Source organism: Hypomesus nipponensis, chromosome 8, assembly GCF_054491055.1.
Source record: "Hypomesus nipponensis isolate SF chromosome 8, ASM5449105v1, whole genome shotgun sequence".
Lineage (NCBI taxonomy): Eukaryota > Metazoa > Chordata > Actinopteri > Osmeriformes > Osmeridae > Hypomesus > Hypomesus nipponensis.
This window is the reverse complement of record NC_140368.1, coordinates 8,953,496-8,975,509: the sequence shown is the minus strand read 5'-3', so window position 1 is coordinate 8,975,509 and position 22,014 is coordinate 8,953,496. Positions and strand designations below refer to the sequence as shown.

General features: G+C 43.1%; 1 protein-coding gene across 1 annotated transcript in view; it reads right to left on the bottom strand.

Moving 5' to 3' along the window:
* Positions 1-22,014, bottom strand: part of ptprn2 (protein tyrosine phosphatase receptor type N2) — an 85,282-nt gene that overhangs the window by 7,998 nt on the left and 55,270 nt on the right. The window contains exons 11-17 of the mRNA XM_084703685.1: positions 16,826-17,041; positions 13,736-13,939; positions 8,214-8,361; positions 7,760-7,833; positions 3,236-3,313; positions 1,094-1,213; positions 657-823 (exon numbers count right to left, since the gene is read on the bottom strand). Of these exons, the coding sequence (XP_084559811.1) occupies positions 657-823; positions 1,094-1,213; positions 3,236-3,313; positions 7,760-7,833; positions 8,214-8,361; positions 13,736-13,939; positions 16,826-17,041 (1,007 nt within the window). The remainder of the gene's footprint in view (positions 1-656; positions 824-1,093; positions 1,214-3,235; positions 3,314-7,759; positions 7,834-8,213; positions 8,362-13,735; positions 13,940-16,825; positions 17,042-22,014) is intronic.

Genomic DNA, 22,014 nt, shown 5'->3' with positions numbered 1-22,014 from the left:
TTATTTTTATAGTGTTTTATAGATGTATCTCTGAATTGGGTGACACTATAAGTAACCTCCTTCCTCATAATATCATTTGGAGGGCTGGTTCTATTTCCTCATGGGCATTCCCAGGGGACCAATCTGAGAACTCCTGCCAGTACGCATCAGAGGAGAAACAGGAAGAAGTTTATTCAGTCACTACCTTCCCTTCCTCACCCAGGATTTGAAGCTAGACATCTCCTATCTAATTGGCTGTTTAAATGAAGGTGCCTTTTTTATCCCTTTTCGTTCTTCCTCAAGCCAAGTCATGCAGTGCAGGGCTGTTAAGTTAATTTGCTGCATCACATGAGAGGGAGGAGGACAGGATCAAAGAAGCGGTGCAGAGACCCAGAGCTCCCACTGGAATACCAACATCAGCCCTTCTAAAGGAGGACAGGAAAGGGGACAGGATCGACCAACATCAGCCCTTCTAAAGGAGGGGCACAGGAAGGACAAGGAAAAGGGACCAGATAACAGGAGAAGTAGCAGCACCAAGCAAAAAGGAAAGTCCCCAAAGCAAAAAGTCTGGAGGCCGACAATGACTGAGAGGACACACTCCGACCAGGCACATGGGAGGGGAGTCACTAAGGTTACAATGTCCAATCAGTGAGAGTGGGGGAGGGGGTCCCACCTACCTGCGGAAGTCCAGGAGGGTTCTGGCCGAGTCGGGGATGCCACGCTCCACCCAGGACAGAAAGTGAAACTGGGTGACGGTGCGGGTCTCATTGGTCTGTAGGTTCTTCAGGTAGAAACTTCTGACCAGGAAGTCCTCACACCAGATGTGTTCTGACACCAGGTTGACCTTTAGATGGAGTAAAGGGGAGCAAAGCAAATATTGTGTCCTGTCTTCTCAGTTACCATCCGACTATCCGTTTAGAGGAAAATGATGAAAAGTGTGAGATAAAATTATTTAAGGTAAGTAAATTAGTCTGCAGCCTCTTGTTCAGATTTGAAAATGTTAATCCAACAGTGAAGTGTTCACCAGACAAGTCAAATGTATTCCCTTCGATGGAACCCTCTACTACAATTGCAGGGATGTAACAGGAAGTGAATGTTGTCAGGTGGTCGGTACCTCATAGATGTGGTAGATGTCGGAGCCCTCGTCCGGCCAGTAGGGGTGACACTGTTTGACCCCATTCTCTGACAGGGGCGTCAGCATGACGATGACCACACAGCCGTTCTCCCATACCATCTACACATACAGTTGGAAAAATGAGCTCAGCTGACTGAGTTGGGATCTCCCACTGGTTTATATGGAAAACAGGGTCAATGCAATACATATCTATAAAGACAGCCATTTCAGTGCAATTTTAATACCAGTAAAGTTGGTTTATTTTCTGTTTGGTCTGGATTGTATTCCCAGATTTTATACATGGTGTACTGTATGTACAGATTACAACTGTAGCAATATGCTGTATAACTTTGCTCTGGCCCAAACACATCTTCTGATCCATGTTATATTATCACTAATGTGTCAATGGATGAACTAGGGCCCAGTGAGATCATTAGGAAAATTAGAAAAAAACATAAAACCACAACAGCCCTGCATCTTAGCAAATCACCCGCCTTCATGATCTGGCCCTGTGAACGTCTTGTGACATAGGGCACAGTGGGCCAAAGTAGTCAACACAAGGTCATAATGACGGTGGTGTAATGTGAAACAATCTTCTTTTGTCTGACGTAATCTCGAATGACCAAGCTGCTTATCCTGCACTTGTATTTCAGTATAATTCACTTAAGCAACGATTATTATAAATAACATAAGGTAAAGAAGTGCAAAAGTGGTTATGGAGCTGTTCGATGGCCCTGGATCTTTTTACTTGACTGTATCTACAGAGCTCGGCTCAGAATGATTGTATTTTCTATCAGCCTTGAGAAAGGAGGAGCAAAGAAGGATGGAGAGAGAGACAGACTAAGAGACAGACAGATATATTAATATTAAAAGAAAGGGAGACAGAAAGAAGAAAGAGTAGAGAGATATGAAGAGAAAGAGAATAGAAAAATAGAGAGAAAATGTGAGAAAAATTGCATGAGAGTGAGAAATATGATGTGTGTGTGAAAGAGAGAGAGAGCGAGGCAGCTCCTCCCAGAAGCCCAGAGGAGCTGAGGTAATGGACAGGGATGGAGGGGGGGGAGGAATGATGGAGGGGAAAGGAGGAGGAAAAGAACAAGTACGCTGAAGGAGTGGAGGAGGAGATGAGGCAGACATGCAGATTTTCTGGTTGTAGGACAGAGCTAAGGACTGCCAACACAGTGAGCTCATTTATAAATGGCTACTAATGTTTTGCTGATTCTTTCTTTGACAGAATAGGTATTCTAATAGGATGCTAAGGGGTAAGGTAACCCTGTAAAAGTTTCAAAGAGAAAAGAAACTTTAACTTATTCCAAGAAAAAAAATGCAGTCAGTTTCATATTGTGCCGTCATCCAACAATTCAACAATTATTTAACAATTCCATTAAGCTCTACAGAATTGAAAATAACTAATTTAATTTAGATAATGGATATGCATGTATTCACCTAATGAAACTACAGACAAACAAAACACATAAACAATCAACAACTTCAAAAACAACAATCAAAAAATGTAATTTCATCTACTTACAAATGTGCAAATTAAAAAGTGACAGCAGTGTTCCAACCCAAGCCATTTAGAGCTGGTGTGCTCAATCAAAGTGCACTTCCCATACAATGGGAGTGAATAATGGCTTGATAAAAAATCATAATTGCACCCAAAGAGCATGCTACCTTGACACCCCTCAATCTCAGTTTTTGCGTCATCAAGGATTTGAACGGCATTACTTTGCTACAGTAATGTGTCGTTTTAAACAACAGACCTACTTTGATAACACATGATAATGATCCTGTATCCTCTATGAAGTACGCACATTAATCACTGTTTGTCAGGTGATACAGCTTTCATGGGAGGAAAATCAAGAACTCACAAAACAGTGGTATAGTAACACAATCCCATTTCATCTGACATTATAAAGCTATGCAAAGGATTCACAGCAGTCATACATGTTAATTGTGTTATTTGGTCTTGCTCTCAGTTGTTGCATAATCCTGCCCCCACCAGCAATTACCACCACAACCCTAACTCCAAATACTACCTATGCAAAAACAGTCATCCCGCCAACATTTTACATCATTTACCTGTAGATGTAGCTAGGAGGTCAATAGAGATGTATATGACTGATAGAGAGAGTGGTTTACCTGCCAGAAGTCTGCTATTGTAGAAGGTAGTGGGCCTTGAGAGGAGATGTAGGTGGGGTTCCGTGGATCATGGTCCATCTTGAAAACGAAAAAAAAACAAGATCATTTGGATTAGAACTGGGTGAAACCATCAACTCATCAACGTATTGTTTTTTTACAGTTACTTTGAGACGCCACAAACTGCAATCTGAGAAGTAAACTGCCAAACTGCGTTCTTATTTTTAACCTGGCACCCTTGGGAACTCCTGCCTAATTTGTATAAACTCTGATCCTAACTTTTTCTATTTCTTATTATGCACACCTGATGCCTCTCATCCTTGAGCACAAGCCCTCTGAACCTTTGCAGGTAGAAGCGTAATGTCTCCCTCACTCCAAGCCACGTTTAGTTCTCTCAGAGGAGCGCTTTCTCCTTTTTTCTCTGCCCTTCCAGGACTCTCTTACTTTTCTCCACATCTCATTCTCTCGCTCAGCACTCCTCCTCCCTCTTTCTCCCTCTCAGCCAGACTGTCACTCACCTCTATCCCAGGAGCGTGGCCATTCTTTAATTCCTCTGATTAGAGTTAACCCCGTATGTAAAGGAAATGGCACCTCCACTCCGGAACATTATTGATGCTAGTCTCAGAAAGTCACAGAGAGCTGGAGAAATGGGAGGATGTCGTCTCAGGATGCAGTCTCTAAAGAAACCTCCAGACTGTGTGTGTATTTGTGTGTGTGTGTGTCTGTGTGTGTTTTGTCTGTCTGTGACAGCATGATAAAGTATAAGTGTGGAGTGTTGGCATGCAAGGCCAGAGACACAGAGAGAATGGAGAGAGAGGTGGAGGAACTGCTGTAGACTGTCCCTGATGCGCACTGTCTTTGTGGTCAGCCTGTTTGAATCTTCATAGAGCAGCCTTCATATTGGAAGACACAATGAGCTCTACAAAGTAACTGAAGACATTGGCCTTTAAAATCTATTTTAAATGTCTGGGAGCCGAAAAAAAAACATTAACAAATAGCGTTTACACAACAAAAAATAGTTAGGCTAACTGGGCATGAATCTTTCCTATTGAAGAAAGGGAGGGTGGTTATTTTGTAATTTGTACAAACAAGCACACTGCTCATCTTTGCCTTCATCCTATTTGTTCCTCCAAGAAGTTTCCACTTGGTGATTACAGCATCACACATCCACTTCAGGTCCATGCTTTTCATTATGAGAGGGTGCAACGGAGCACTTTGTATCACCCAAAATAAACAGTTTGCTTCCCCTACCATTAAAGCAGTCACTGAATCCTTGTGGATTTACCCCAACAAGGACAGTTTAGGGGGCACATGGATATTTGTTCTGCACTTCTCACACAGACTCTGGCTGGTGCAATAGCCTTGCAATACTAAGGAAAACACTCTTCAAAGTGTAGCCCATTTCTCAAGGTAGAAAAAGACTACTATGGAAAACATTACTAAATCATTGGCCTAAACCATCATTATGTAGCAGACATCATTCTAAATTATATCCTATGATGTTATTAGCGGATCCTTCAATGATATAATGATATGCCAGAAGTGACATAACCCTTTTGCCATACTTTCTGTAATTTGACATCTAAATTGAAGTATGGCTCATATAATCACAAAATCGTGTTTCTATTGTAGGAAAAGCTTTTATGATTGCTTCCCCCAGAAAGCCTTTCAGAAATGCTCTTTGTGTTGAGCGTGATTGAGAAAAGCACGTATTGTTTGGGAGTACAGCACAGGCCTGGATGGATCTCTGTGGAAGAAACGGGTCCTGAATCTAAACCTTCACTGAGTGACACTCATAACCATTATTACAGATACAACTGCGCAGCACAACCCCTTATGGCTTTGGAGTCATTTGGATTGGGAGTCGTTACAAAGGAGACCGATTATACCCATGCCACGCACTTCAGCAAGATTATATGTAATAGCTCCCTTTCTTTTCATGAACATCTTTTTCTTAATGAGATGGTTGTATAAACTGTGACTAAGGAAGGTGATTACAGGTTTAACTAGCATAACCAGTTACTCTGAATAGAGATGGGACAAGTGCCAACCTTATATATAAAAACTGTGTATAGGATGACTTATGTAATGATTTATATCTCATATACCTTCTCCGGTATACACATTTATACATTTATGCATTTATCTCTTCAATAATGTAGTCCAGTGTTTTGTTAGCATCCCCACTTCATCCTGGCCTCGTTGAAATTCCATGGATGGATTCTCTCTCTCTCTTCTCTCTCTCTCTCTCTCTCTCTCTCTCTCTCTCTCTCTCTATCTCTCTCTCTCTCTCTCTCCTCTCTCTATCTCTTTTTTCTTCCTGGCAGAAATGAAAGAGTCGAGCTGAGAGCTAGCTCCCGCAGCCGCTCTGTTCCGCCAATCTCAAGGACACAGACGTACTGTAGGCCCGCTCTGACATCAGCGCCTGCATACTAAAGCCTGATGCATGAAGAGGTGGTCCTCCTCCCCCTGCTGCCCACCCTGCACCGTCGGCTTCCAAAAGATCCAGACCATAGAGGGAGAAGAAGACAAAACGACAACAAATGGAACCCTTTGATTTGAGGGGAAATTATAGTCTGTGCTGAAGAATGATGTTGTCTCTGTGCACGGTAGTGTACGCACGTTGGATTGCAAAGTGGCATGTAGCCAAAAATCCTCAAAAAAGTGAAGCAGGTTCCTCGGGCTGGTTGTCTTCCCTGGACACCCAAGCCCAGATACTAACATCAAGATCAACAGGAGGAGGAGGAGGGAAGGGGATTCTACAACTCAACCAAGTGGTAGAGCATTTAACTGCAGATTCAAATTCTCCCCTGTACTTCGCTTTGGATCAAAGCCTCTGCTAAATGAACATATTCTTATTTGGGGGTGCTGTCTCAAAGCCATTGATGTTTCAGGGAAGTCATTTCAGAAATGTCTTAGACCATCATGTCATGTCATGAATCCGTGGTGGATTCCTATCAAGGTGACCCCACGCATCTCGGGATGGGTGACCCCACCCCCCGATTCATCCCCGTGGCAACCCTACCTCCCCTCCCTCCCTCACCACACCACAGTCCTCTTCTCTGTCCCCCTACACAAACTCCAAGAAGAACGACTCGCCGTATTGACTTGCAGGGCCATTTCCCTCCAGACCTAATGAGGAGGAAGAGCGAGCGTTGACAAACGTAATTATGGCAGTTTTGCTGTGCTCAGTCAGGGGTCCCGTTGTGGTGTAATTACTATCCTTTCATCCGTATACCACTGGATCAGCTATTGCGGCACCAGCCTTACTTTGACTGCTAATGGCCATAAGGGGGGGGTATATGTGTGTTTGGTGCATGTGTGATAAAGACAGAGTGAGAGAGGGACAGAGAGAGAGCAGGTCTGTGTGTGTGCAGGTGTGAGTCGGGACATCAGAGATAGAGAGGCGGACTCAGGACTGATTGCACACCTAGACTCGCAGAGCAAACTTTAACATCTACAGTTAACAATCCCTATTATTTTCAGCAAATGAATCATATAAGCAGTCTAAATATTGGAGTTAATGCATTATCAGAGGGAGGGAAAGTAGCAACGTGACAGACAGACATCATAGGATTTGGCCTGCTTCGATCTGTAGAGTAATAGGCTTTTAGCCAGACTGCTCCAGCATCTCTGTCCACAGAATCTTCTCGTCCGGTATTTGAAATGCATAGTTTCCTGTTACTTCTAATGGAATCCTTCTCCAGCTGCCTCCGGGGAAATCATGAATGGCAATCATTGTGAAATGTTTGGAGGAAAAAATAAATAAGAAAATAACCCCTGCACTCTGGCAATATTTGAGGCCTTTCCAGATTTGTTCAGTGGGAAACATTTATTTGGTCTAAATAATGTACGTTTCTACCTTTGAATGTGAGTGATAAGGTTGAGCTGGTATCTCAGGAGGGCAGTCATTTCAAACCAGTAAAGGTAAACGCTTTGATTCTCTTTCACCATACAGGGAGAATCCACCGAGGTGTGTCATGTACCAACAACAAAACTAAAAGAATCGATAGTTGAATTAATAACTCATCACAAATACCAATCATACTTCCAAACAAACATCTCGACAGCTTTTCTTTGAGAAAAAGAAAGTCCGTTTTGGATCAAGAAGCTCCTCGTCAAGCTTCACTTCGACTAACTTCTGTTTCTCTGATGAAGATCAAGGATCAGAAGTGCATAGTTCAACAGTATGTCCCACAGTCAAGGGATAGTTTGTTTTTACCATCCTCTCAAAGGCCTTAGGGCCCTGAAAGCAGCACTTAGCACATCATTGCTACTCGTGATCCCTGTGATGTTGTCCCTACACTTTGTGTATGTGATCTGTCTGTTAGCTGAGATGGGATTACTTTGCAACGGGGATGGTAAAAACAAACTATCCCTTGACTGTGGGACATACTGTTGAACTATGCACTTCTGATCCTTGATCTTCTACTGCATTCTATATACACATATACATTTTATATACACGATTTGTATGTCTCTTTGGATAAAAACGAATAAAATGCAAATGGTTGAAGAAATACTGACTATTGGGCTGGCGTTGATGTAATCAGAATTGCCGTGGTTATTCTCTGCCTTCAAGGTGATCCGGGAGTGATCATCTGCAAGAGAGAAGACGTCATCCATCACACACTTAGTTCTCTTCCCAGTTCCATTTCAGAAAGCAGATATCAGGGAAAATATTTTTTTCTAGAAGAATGGAGACATCAACCTGCTTTCATCGCCTCGCAAGATGCACTGGGAACACAACCATGCGGGACATGCAGACATGGGTACTCGCTTACTTGGGGTGCATTTGATTTGCTCTCGTCCCAGTAGAGGTACTAAAGGTTTCCTTCATTGAACTCTCTGCATACCTTAAGTGCAGCTTTTGCTGTGCTGGAGTAACCAAATCAAGTGCACCCCAACTATTTTACTGTGTACGCAACCAGCGTTGCGTGACACATGTGCTACATGGGTGAGAGGACGTTGTCATGCTTACACACGATCACAGCGTCCGAGCGGTTCCTCTTGTTGTTCTGCTCGCCCTTCCCCACGTCACAGGTGCTGGGCTCGGCCTGGTAGCTGCACAGTGCCTCCCACTCCCTCTCCAGACGGTTCTTGTTCTTCAAGTGGTCCTCCATGTACGACTGGAGGACAAAAGGGGAGAACAATCAGCAACCATTTGGAACAATCAAAGACAACCGCGTCTGCGAGAAAAAAAGAGATGAAGAGGTCCAAAATGGAAGGATTTTTGTTTTCTTTTTCTTTGAGAGAACAAAAAGGAGCCTGGTAGATGTACTGATTGTTAGTGCATCTAGGGCAAGAATTGCACCATGGAGAGAAAAGAAGAGACTTCTAATGTTCGACTTTGCACCTGGATTGCAGAGAGGAGCTTCAGTACTAAGATTTGCTGTATTTGAAGACGTTTCAAAGACCATCCCACTGAACCAACTGGAGCGAAATTCTAAACCCATGTCAAACAGTCAGTCTCCTTTAAAGCTATGATTAGGTGTTAAGGAGTATTATCATGCTAAGCTTCCCCATGGTTGGTGTAAACATTAGAGGGAGGAGGAAGAGGAGGAGGAGAGTGGGCTGTGGAAGTGATGGATGTGTGTGTGTGTGTTTGTGTGTGTGTGTGTGTGTGTGTGTGGTAGGTGTGTTTGTGTGGGTGTGTGTGAGTGTGTGTTGGCTCAAAAAAAATAAAAATAACCCACACCCACAATTAAGAATCCTGAAAGGTCTGTCTGCATTGGAAACACTTCAGGGGTGCTTCAATCACGTCTCTCAAGCGCTTGCACCGGCCCTGATAAGATTGTCTACATTTAAGCCGTCGCTCGGCAAAGACGAAATTGAATTCGCCAGAGAGACAAAGAAGAAAAGAAAGAGGAGGGGTGGGGGTGAGGAGGTATGGGGGGGAAGGATGGGGCGGGGCGTTAAGCGACTCTCCTGGCAAACCAGGGCCAAGTCTTAGGGAGGAAGCTTAGAGGGGTTGGAGCCGGGGTGAGAGTGGACACAGAGCTGGCTTACGCACCTCACCTCACCTCCCTCCCCCCCCCCCTCCCTATAGGGTTAAATGGATGAGTCCGCCATTGTGCAAAGCAGAAGATTACAGACTCATAAACCGATGTCGGGGGTATGGAGGGAGGGGAGGGGGGGTCAGTTGGGTAATACAATGAAAGCGATACCCAGCGCTTATAGGTTATGAAAGACACCAAAGGTTTGTGGGAGGGAGAGCTGTGCTCTGCTGTTATCTTTGGCTCATTTCATTCTGCCAATCAAAAGAAGCGTACAGTGCATCTCTCGAACAATACAAATACAGTCTCCAGACAGACAACACATAGAAGTGTGCTTGAGGATTAGCAGCAGACAATGGACAATTAGTCTCCCTCAAGACTGACATTCATCTTGGTAAAAAAACAACTGATATCTACAGGTATAAGCCTATATGCCACATGTAGCCTATATAACAGCTCATTTTTCATTGAGGTTCAAGCCTTCTTTAAGAAAAACTCTATTGGGATAAAGATTGTGATAGAAGTCTTTTTTAGCCTCATCCAATTCCCCTCAGAGACAGAAGAAGGGATTTTGATTAGGAGAGCACAGTACCGTGGCAGTGATAGATCAAAAGTAAAGGTTCTAGCCATATGGAACCTTTCTTGTCACCACAGTATAATATATCGGTTTTACCTGGAATAAAGGTTGTACTGTATAGCATTAAATGGTTTTATATTGTAATAAAAAAGGTTTCTAAAACAGGTCGTTCTAACCAACCATTACATTTCCAAGGTGTTATTTATTCTCCAAGAAATCACAGCAATAATTCAGAACTAAACATAATTTATTGTACTTATGCTACACCTAGAGAGACTTCGAGTGAGAAGGTTTCTGTTTGTATTTAGTAACAGAGGTTACATCTGTGTAGTTGGTCTATTGATATGTAATAGAATATACATTTCACTTTCTACTGGGACCAACCCACATGGATTTAGTCAAACATGGACTTCAAGACTCAAATGTAAATAGTACATTTATACAAATATAAGTGGCTCAATGTCCAATGGGCACATTCTCAACCTGTACGTATTTCCGATAAAGTTTTCATCCATTGTCTTAAATGCAACACACTCACATCTGCATGACATGGGTGCAGTGGTGTCATCCATGATGAAATGAATGCAGTGGTGCAGTGGTGTCATCCATGATGAAATGAATGCAGTGGTGCAGTGGTGTCATCCATGATGAAATGAATGGCTGCTGCCTCTCGGACACTCAGACAGTCATCCTGTCCTCTTGACAGTGTGAACAAGCCCCCCCACCTTTCCTGCCCACAGACACACATATACCCACGCCACCCATCCACATCACATTAGTAAATATTTGATCTTTCTACTCCGAGAACCAGCACCAGAATTGCATGCAATTTATATAATGCTGCTCTACTCTACTCCTGAACCCAAACATGTTCAGGACACACTCTCTATCTCCCTTTTTTATACTCTCTCTTTCCAGGCAGTTTATTTTTTATTATTTTTTATTATGGCCCTTATCAGCCATGGTGTTTCTAGGGGAGGCAGTGAAGCATATCGTTTCTCCAGAGTCTGGGTGACGGGGCTTTAGTGAAAGGAGGGGATTATGTCTGCCAATCAGAGGGGCTGCTGGGATGCCTGGGTGTCAAGGAAACAATGTGTAATCCTCCCAAGCAGCGCAGGCCAGCTGCAAGTACCTTCATTAGATCCCAACAGGAGCCACACACAACAGATAGACAAGGCCACTCTTTATGTCCCTGTCATACAAACACTGTATATCAACCAACTGAATATATACCTGGGGGGGTGAGGTTTGTGTGTTATTGTATTAGATATGTTATTCAAGTTCTTTGGATTTACTTGTTCACAGTCATGTGCTTACTGCTCACGCAAAACACTGTGGTGCATACAGTCTACACTGTCCAAATATTCCTTACTTGTAATCTCTTAATATGTGTAGGTGACCTAGGTTCATATTAGCAAAAGGTCATATCCATTAGGGCTTGGATAATAATTGTAAAAATTCACTTAACTATGAAAAATTGACGTTATTGTCCCCCAGTCTCTGAAGAAAATATTTAATAAGAGGGGGAAATAAGTAATCAAAATGTTGGACTGCCGCCTCGAGCTAGCTATTGATTTTCTGAAAGGAGGCCTACGGAGGCATGTCTGTGTGTGGGGAGAAGGGGGGCATGGCAACAGCAGCAACCAGACCAACATCAAGACCATATCTACTGGACAATGGGAAACATGATGATGAACACAGTCCCAGAGAGTGTGGCTGCTGAGGACATCTCAAAGAGGGAACACGCCTAGACCTTGATTGAAATTTAAGACTTCAACACATTGCTTAATAACAAAATAGCCCCTGGGTTTAGCAGGATCCACCTCTTGTGCTGTACAGTGAATGGAGTTAGAATGTGTTCACCCGGTCAGATGGGAAGCAGCTATTACAGTAGGGAGCTCTCCGTGGTGCTGAAACATGCTTGTGGCACTATAACTGAAAATGTTGTCATTGCCAAAGGTCTATGGATTATAAAAAAAAAATAGGTACAGAACAGATTAATTTATTTTGGACCTCAAAGAATCCCACTTTGTAAATCTAATTTCTAATGAGGTCTAATGACCTTATTATTGCAGCGGCGTATGCAGGACACAGAAACAACGGGTATACAAATGTATAGTCTTACAATATTTATAGTGAAACAAAAGCAGCAAAACTCTGTTGGAGCAGTAAATAGCCTCTGGATTAGATATTTTCTTCTGCTGAGAGAGTAGAGAGCAGAAAACACACCATCTCCAGCTCTGATTCCAAACCTGGAGAAACCTGGTTCTTATATCAGCATAACTCTGCAGTGCTGCAAAGTGTATGCTTTGCCAGGTGTGTGATTGTATGCAGTCTATCCTTAAGGGGCAGATCTGGCTGGTCAATCAAATAGGGGGTGCAGAGTGAGGGATACAAGGGTGTGTGAGTGTGTGTATGAGAGAGAACAAGTGTGTGAGTGTGTGTGTGTGTGCTCTGTAGGACCCCTGGCATGAGTTCTTCACAAAACAGAAAGTCATCTTCCCACTCGACTCAACAGGAATTCCGGTGAGCGAGAGATGGATAAAGAGAGCAAGACAGTCTATTAGAGAAAGAGAGGAGGAGAGAGAGAACGGACAAAGAGAAAAAGAGAGTAAGAATAACAAGAATTCCAGTCCTAAAGAGAGATGGACAAAGAGAGGCGGAAAGTAAGTGAGAGAGAGTGAGAGGGAGAGGGAAAGAGATCAAAGAGATAGCAAAAAGATGGAAAAGAACTGGTATGGGATTGACGATAACAAGGCAATCTCACACATGGTTTCACGTGGGATGGGAATGGGCCTCAAAAGACAAACACAACATCTTTATGTCAATCACCACCAAGTCAAAAAGGAGTGAGACATGCCTTCATCGTGTTTCAGTGAATTGCAGTATTTTACTTAAATTCTAAAGAGAATCTGGTAGCTTCAGATAATGACAACAAATGGATAGTGATTTGGTTACTATTGTTACGCTAAAGAAAAAATACATTTCTATTCATTTGTTTTCATAAGTGTCTTCTCAACAAACCTTGACGATTGCAAAGAAACCCCCATCTACTTTCCCACTCAACATATGCCATTACTCAAACTCACTCTCATTCATTATAGACGCCCAATACAAAAAGCTAGACATGCACTGTGATGAATTCTCCTCCCATTAAAGAAAACACTGTGAGGCATCTATCCATCTCCTTTATCAAGCTTGTCTCAAATGAATGAAATAAAAGTTGTGCAAAATTAAAACAATCCATTGTGCTGCGGAACAGAGAGGGGTCCCCTGAGGGTCAGTCTGAGCCCTTTTTCCAAAACAAAACCAAACAAAACCAAAATGTGAAATGTTACAATTGACAATCAGCTGGGTAACGATATTTCACTTTGGCGACGCTCTCATCCTACAAAGCAACATCACTGTGACTGTGCGCTCTGCAGAGCCAGAGAGGGAGGGAAGGATAGGGAATGACAGTGTGCCGTAAAGGGGAAAGAGAGAGGGAGAGAAGCAGGAAAGAGGGATGAAGAAGACTGAGGGAGAACAAGGGAGAGAGACACGCCAGCTGAGAGAAAGCTAAAGAGAGAGAAAGAAGGAGAGAGATACAAAAAGGAGACAGATGGACATGAAAAAAGATAACTGATTTTATAGGGAGAAGCAAAGAGAGATAAAAAAGAAAAGAAAATCCAGACAGATGAACAGATAGCAAGCTGGTGGCTGTCAACAAGGGGAGAAGACGGTACACAAAGAGCTCAAATAACCATCCATGTTGGCACCAAACACTTTATGAAAACGACATCACATTTCCTCATAAATGATATCATAATTCATGCCATGTCTGTGTGGTGGAGGTTATATCCATTCTAAATGAATCTCCCTAGGCCAGTCTAGAAGACTTTTCCCTTACTGTCGTATAGGTACCGCTTGAGGGAAAGAGGAAGTGTTTACCAGGATCATGTGACCGGTGGATATGTCCATGTTGGAGGGGACGGGCTCCTCACACCAGGAGGAGGTGCTGCTGCGAGCCGAGGGGCTGGCCGCCGGCCCGTCGCTGAACTGGGACGACACGCTGTTGAGGCGTGAGTGACGCCGCGTCTCCGGCCGCTCCACGCGCTCCGAGGTCCGCACCGCCATGCGCTGGCGACAGAGCTCCTAGGGGAGGGGGGAGGAGGAGGGAGGGGGAGGAGGGAGGAGGGACGAGGGAGGGAGAAGGAGGGAGGAGGGAGGGGGCAGGAGGGAGGAGGGAGGGGGCAGGAGGGAGGAGGGAGGGGGCAGGAGGGAGGAGGAGGGGTTGGTAACGGTTTAGGAGCACCTGCCAGAGCCCTATGGTCAGTCAAGACTGTGAACAAGGGGGGATTCTTAGATTTCTGGTTTAGTTTTGGGACCTTTACATTGTAATCCTTTAGATAAAACAGGCAAACAGGTGGACCATAGGTACCATTGTGATGATAGCAATTATAAGTACAATAAACATCCATGTGGTGGCGCTATTCTGTAAACGCTAAAACAAACTCTTTGACTATTCAAATGAAAAGAAAAATCTTTCTTTTTTTTTCAAGGACTGCAATTATAATTTTTGGACATTGTCTTTCATTAACGAGAGTATCAGCTAAGACAGAACACGAAACCTGGCAGCACGCGTTCAAAAGACCACGCTTGTGTTGAGATGCCACACATTTCTGCTCCGTCTCTCAAAGAGATTAAAACATTACAGGGAATCAATACTTTAATCTAATGGGATCTTTTTAACTCTGCCCACTGCTACCCTACAGTACAGCTACAAAGCTACTAGGAGATGAAAGGCTGGATATTCTCTTCACCAGGACAGTTTTACTCTGGCATCTGGACTCATATCGTATGTCTGTTTCTCCTTTTATTTGGTGGCAATGCATGAAACAAGACCCCTGCATCGCAGGGAGAATATCGCTCCCCTCCAAATGACTCTGCTTTTCTCCCATCATGCCCCTGTGCACAGACGCCCCATTACGGATTCTGAGCTGGGCGTTATCTAGCCAGCCAGTCATTTTCTACCCCAATCAAAAAAAAAAAAGAGAAAGAGAAGCGAGGGAAGAAAAAAAAAAACCCCATCTCTCATTGTTTGAAGGGTGCAATCTTATCAAATCCCATACTACCCCCCCCTCCCACCCACACACATAAACACACACGTAAGCACACACAGAGAAACACCAGCACAAGTGCAGAAGGACACACATAAACACACGCACACACACACACCAATCCCCCCCCCCAGCTGATAATGTCAGCCTTATCTCCGACGAGGATATTTCAGCGTTACAGACGAAGGGATCAGCTAGCTCTACCGTGTATGGCTCAGGCTGGAAACCAGTCCAGACAAAGACACACATATCTCCATACACAATTAATAACCAGGGGAGTGGAGTCGGACAGAGACGAAAACATCTTGTGCATCGCGTGTGCTATCTCCTGATCTACGGCTTCATAGGGATGTATTTCATTCAGAGGGGATCCATCCCTGTAAGCTATGACGGGGGCCGGTCTGTATTTAGTATGAAGCCTTGATCATCAGCACGCAGGCATCCCTTGGGTTACGGCCCCAGCCTAATATGCAGCTCCCACCAAATTATTTATCCTGTGTCTCTTGCATCTCCACACCTCAGTCAAGCTCAGAGTAGTGTGACCAAGATAGATGAGGAGGTTGCGACTGCCTCAAGCATTTAAGACTTGGGACTACACATACAGTACAGTGTTTCTATCCCAAACCCCACTGGTACATTCTCCAGTTGATCATGTAATGAACCACAGTGCAGTGGTTTCCAGAGTCTATGTGATATGCAATCAGTATTAGACAGTTGTCACTTATGGGTTGTAAAACACCATAATGATTACATGAGTGCATACAGAGAAGTAGAAGACTCATAATGTGATGTACTGTATCTTCCAACGGGAAAAGGGGGTGGGAGTGCTGAACAACCCCCCTCAACCCCCCCTCAACCCCCCACCCCCCCCCCCCCCCCCCCACAGGGGAAGGAGCAAGAAGAGACCAAAGAAGTCCAAAATAGGAGTAGAGATTGGCGGCTCGTCCCCACAGTACAAAAGCCTCTTTCCTCTCCCTCAGTGGGTCATAGCCTCGCACATTATCTTTCTCGCTCTCTCGCTTTCTCTCTCTCTCTATCTTTTTCTCCTCTCTAAAAATATATAGGAGAAGATGTAGTGCAATGAGAAAGAGTGAGTCTACGTCCTCTTTGCTCCCTGACTGCATCGTTAGCTGTTAGTGTTCATGTCAGTAGTGACATAATAATAATAATAATATTGACATAAGCGCTAATACGTCACAGCATGCGATGTTGGAAATAGGGCATTCACACTTGAATGTCTTTAATATAGGTAACCTACATCAATGATATATATGTATGGCACACCGTATATAAAAGAAAATATGAGAAATTGAAATGAAGAAAACAGATTTGCTCTCTCAATCACCCCAGTGTACATCCCCACATCTATACGGGAAGGCAACCGTGTGGGGAGCTGATTAAATATTGAGAGCATTAACATGGCGGGCAGGTCTGCTCTGAGTGCCATGCCGGGCCCCAGCTGAGCCCCTGTCGCTAAATCAATATGGCCTCGCTGCCTGGCCCCGCCACGCTGGCCCCGCCACGCTGGCCCTGGAGGAATGGAGGAGAGAGGTCAGCCTGTAACCTGCTCCCTCAGCCTGCTAACAGCCTGCTTCCAGCTTGCCAACCAGGCACCTCTCCTACCGCTCACAACATACGTGCTTTTGTGTATTTTCAGGATGGTACACATATTCTAGCGAGGATGACTGGAATTTACTGTATTTTTCCTATAGAAATAGCTCAACTGCATTTATGAGAATATGCAGCCCTAGGATAATTAAATGAAATGAAATCAAACGGTAGGTTCTTCTTAGAAGTCCATCATATTGAATACACGCACACACTTAACATATGCTGAGGCTGACTGGAGATGCTCGCTCACCCAGAGAGAGAGCGGGATGACCTTCCACATGACGCTCTGGGAGGGGGGCAGGACTCTTACCTGATAGGTTGCGGTGGCATCCGCGCCGGTGTCAGTCCCAAGGCTGACCAGCTTCTCCTTCATTTGGAGGTGGGAGCGCTGGCGGAGGAAGAAGAGGGCTCCAGAGGAGACCAGCACGCCCAGGATGAAGAGCATGGAGAGGACGCTGAGGACCAGGAACTGGCCTGACTCCACCCTGGTCTCCTTCACCACCGGGATCTGGGTCAGACTGGCCCTCTGGAGGAACACAGACACACGTTTGTTAGGATTTTTTGACGGATAATGGTAGACAGAGAGGTAGGAATGGGAAACTATAGGCAGCCTACAGAGAGTTTGTTATTTCAGTTGGTCCATAAATGATGCACTGTATCTCAGTGTTGCTGAACAAGTACTGTATATATAAATTAGAGGACATAGGTCAGTTCAAACTCATACACATACTCTAAAAAACACTGACCACTAGGCTTGAAACAGTAGACTAGCTCAGAAAACAAGTTAATCATTGACAATTTTTAATAAAAATAGATTTATGAAAATAAATTTAAATTCTAAAACAAAGCTGCCAATTGTTTCATCAAACAGTAAAGCCTTTCTTTGCATTTTGGTCTCATTGTGGTCCTTCCTTGTCTATCCTTTACCTACACCCACTCTCCTCCCACAACCATCGTCTTTCCTGCCCACTCATTAGCTAGAGCTAATAGCAGTTTTACAATGTGCATTCAATCCCGCTCCTTCCTTATTATCCGCCCCGGTCCAGCAGCAGTTGACACATTGGGTGGGTCTATACACCCATATTTACAACCCATTCTGTCTTGGCATCGGCTGGCATGCCACTGAGCAGTTACAGGAGGTTTGGACACTAAAAGCTTGTCACTAATTAGCCTCTCTTGTCTTGAGTTTGGCTGGATTAGAGGTCTGGCTCCACCCCCACACAGCTAATTGTTAAAATGGGAAGGTTTGAAAGACAGCGTATGTGTCGGGAATAGAGGGGGGGGGGGGTCCCAGAGCCAGTGTACTAGAGAGGGGATTGTCAGTGATGTTAACCCCCCCTCCAGCACCCCACCTCAGCTAGCTAAGGCTAAGCCCCTGAGTATGGTGTGGTATTGTCCTGTGCTAGGGCCCCTGTGTAGGTTAGATAGCTGCTTCTCAGTGGGCTTTAGCACTACTAGACAGAGGGACTGAAATGTGTGTGAAAGACTGGATTATGGGCCTTACAATAAGTTTGTTCCCACATATTTGTGCAATCTAATCACCTGAATGTTCAATAACAACGTACAAAATTTACAACAGACATGCAAATCATTATTCTTTACATGAGTGCTGAAGGATGAAGTAAAACATTACAATAAGAGCTCCAAATAGAATTCCGTTTTTAAACACAAGTAATTTACTGTCAATAACGTTCTTGTTTAACCTTTCGTTATTGCATGAAGGCTGAGGTCACCTAGACATGTAAACAGTGATTACCATGTTGGTTTGATAACAGTCTTGCCTGATTAAAACAGCTCTGGCTCCCTGACTCACAGCCTCAATCAACTACTGAGATGCTCAACAAGAACCAGAGGTCTGGAGGGTCTCTTGTTGAAACCCCGGGAAATTAGACCAAAAGAAAGAAAGAGGAAGAGAGAGGGAGAGGGAGGGGGGGGGGGGGAAGGAAGGGAGGGAGGGAGGGAGGGAGGGAGGAGAGAGAGAGAGAGAGAGAGAGAGAGAGAGAGAGAGAGAGAGAGAGAGAGAGAGAGAGAGAAAGAAAGAAAGAAAGAAAGAAAGAAAGAAAGAAAGAAAGAAAGAAAGAAAGATTTGGCTAAGTGAAGTTACTAAGTTCACTTATTCAATGAACATTGGCCAATTTTGCAATGTTTAATGATGAAACAGACCAATTTCCTGCCCTGATGCTTTCCACAGATAAATACATGTGAACTCACACCAGCCTCTAAGAAAATCCATTAAAATAAATAGCAATTTGTTGGTAAAGTTTATTTTGTTCTACGAATGTTAGGAGAAAAAAGGAATATTTCAATTAAGTACTCTTTCCATGTGGTAAATATGTATGATTTACTACTCTAATTAATTTCTAATATATCCTCAGATATATCCAGCAATGAAACATTAACATAATGGCTGCAAAAAAAAATGTATTTAACTCTGCATTGATATAACACAATTATACCATATATAAATCACTTAGTATTATGTTGTACTGTATTTAATGAATGGCTTTAAATTAGTGTTATGGATCCAGTAAGAAATTATCACTACATGCCACCTTTCATACGTGTCAGAGGAAGAAATTGTTTGGATGGTTAAAATTGTATGCAGAAAAAGAAAAAGAGAGATTAGGAAAAGAGAGAAAAAGACAGAGAAAGACGTTAGAGAGAAAGATGAGAGAGTGAGAGGCAAGAGAGAGAGCGAGAAAAAAACTTTGTCAAAATTGCTCTGAACATACAGTAATTGGACTTGCAAATTGCCAATTTATTTGAGACAACGTACACAGAAAAAAAAAAAAATGAAAGAGCAGTACACTCAAAGATACATTTGATACATTTTGATAGACGTGTTTTTGATAAAAACATATTGATATTTCTTATTACCTTCATCCTACATATATTTATTTTCACGAAATATAAGTCCAACTAACGGGTAGATAATAAACAATCATTCGCTAATTGTGATGACTAATCTCTGAATGAGTAAGGTAAGATACGATAGATTTTTGTCTATTTAGTTGTACACTCTAAGAAATACTAAACACTTTCCAAAATTCTGGGTGATGGCAGAAAATGTGATGTGTTCCACAGACTGCTAACACCAATGGTTTCAATCCTAATAATTTCTCAACACTTATGGACTTTGTCAATTTAGATGAGAGACATATATCTTGTGACTGCTCACGTATTGGATCAAATATTAAGAGGATGGTTGATTAAGTATTTAAACCCTCTTTAATTTTCTCATTTTTTTCCGGCCTTTTTCTCTCTCTCTTTCTCTCATCTGCATTTCCTCAAACCCCTCTTTCTCCTTCTCTCTCTCTCTCTCTCTCTCTCTCTCTTCTCTCTCTCTCTCTCTCTCTATTGGATGAGCAAATCTCAGGAAAAGACAAAGGGCAGATGGATTTCGGTGGCTCTGGCTTATTCAAATGATTGAGTTAAGGTCACAGTGTGAGAGGCCAAAGGGGTGGTCGGCTATCCATTCAGCCTCCAATCACAATACCTTCAAGATGTGATCCCCCCCCCCCCAAACACACCAAAACCAAAAACCCAACAACCCCCCATCTTGATAAATATATATATATATTTTTTTTTTTCTATACAATGTTCATAACGGGAATCCAATATCCTAAGTCTTCTGAAAGTTGATTGTTTGCCACTATCATTATTTTATTGTCTTACATTGCCTTTCTCTAGTCTGTAAATATTTACATTCCAATTGAATGTTTAAGCTACATAATATTTAAGATTAGATTCCACAATTTCATTTGTATTTCATCATACATGTTTTTTTTCCCACTTAAAAATCCTCTACATCATTAAATAAAATGTAATGGGCCTATGCATTGTTGCTAGAATTTGGCATTAGTCAACTTGTGGACCCTGGTAAAATAAAGAAAATATTACTTCAAATCAAGTATGCTGTGTAAATATGCTTTTTCACTCAATTGAACTCCTCCCTGTGATGGGCATAGATCCTTGGTAAAACTCCAATGGTTCAATGTGTCCTTTCGTCTTCATATCAGAATGAGTCCTGAACAAAAACTTCACCAGACAGATGTGCTGGTTTGAGACTTGTCTACAAGACTCAACTAGCCCTGCTTTCCCCCGCAATCTTTATGCATGTAGTTGCTTATTGCTGATACAGCATTCTATAAGGACCCCAAAATATGGATTCAGCAATGAACGACAATTCATTTTTTTTTTACAGTGCCAGTTTTTTTTTTTTTACATTGCCTATCCCGACGGCAAGTGGAATCCACGGTGCCTCGTGTCTCGACATTGGGCCGGCATTCACAGACAAACCAAGAAATGGCAAGAAATCTGAATGGCGAACGTGCCTAAAATATATGTTGTTTTCCAGCACATGCAATAAATGCTAACGACAAACAAGATATTTAGGCAATTTGCCGCATTGCAATCTTGCTCGAGCTGACATACAAATGATTCCAGGCACGAGTATAATTACCTAAATCCATGTTGAGTCGGGGGTCAGATGGTTGGCAGTGTATAGTCGAGGGTTTATCTTGTATTCCAGTGGGCATACTAAGACAGTTGAAACCGCAGCTCCCAAACAGCAAACCCTAGACCGAACTGCGTCCTGGCCGCCCACTCAATCCGCTCCCCAAAAGTTCGCCGGCCAGTGTCCCGCGCGCCTCCGGCGCAACAAAAGACAGTGCCTTCAAATGCTTCGAAACGAAGACGAATAATAAAAAAGAGAATAATAAAAAAGCGAAGAAAATAAAAAGGACGAGAATGTGGGATATGCCCGTCTGATTTTCCGAGCCTCGTAAGAATGTGCCTAGCTAGTCCTTTCAGTGCTTCTATGCCAATGAAAAGCGAGGGGGGACTGGTTGGTTTTTTTGCGATCATTTAGAGCTAGGCTGAGCCCCTCCTTTTATTTAGCTGCTCTAGAGTCCCTGTCTGTTGCACATGTCATATCCACTGGTTGCTATAGTAATGCCTCCACATGTTGTCGACAGTGAATGTTCAAGGAGGGTTGCTTGGCTAATAGGCTTGTGGACTGAGGGGGCATATGAATGGACATCAGGCTAGTCACTCATTTGTTAAGCTACTTGGGGTCTCAGTGCCCTGTGTGAATTAGTGTTTTCAGGCTCCAATTTCCTATAGCTGCCTCTCTATCTGAATTAATTTCATGAATATAATAGGAGGTATGAAGAATCAATGCATATTCATGACAAAGACTGGCTACTCCTTATTAAGTATAACTTTTTTATGTAACACTTTCTATTTGATATATCCGTTCATATTAGAAGGAAGGGGGGGGGGGGTGCAAGGGGAGGGGGGGCTTTCTCCCTCAATGAGAAAGGACCAAATTAAACAAAAAACTTTTATTATTTAACTATTATTTTCATAATAATCATCAAGGACAGAGGGAAAGTCAAGGAAAGTTTGATATTAAGACAAAATCCCTTAAAACTCTTTACTAATTAGTTACCAGGCAGGGAAAATGATCTTATGGCAGGCAACAGCTGCACTAAGCAG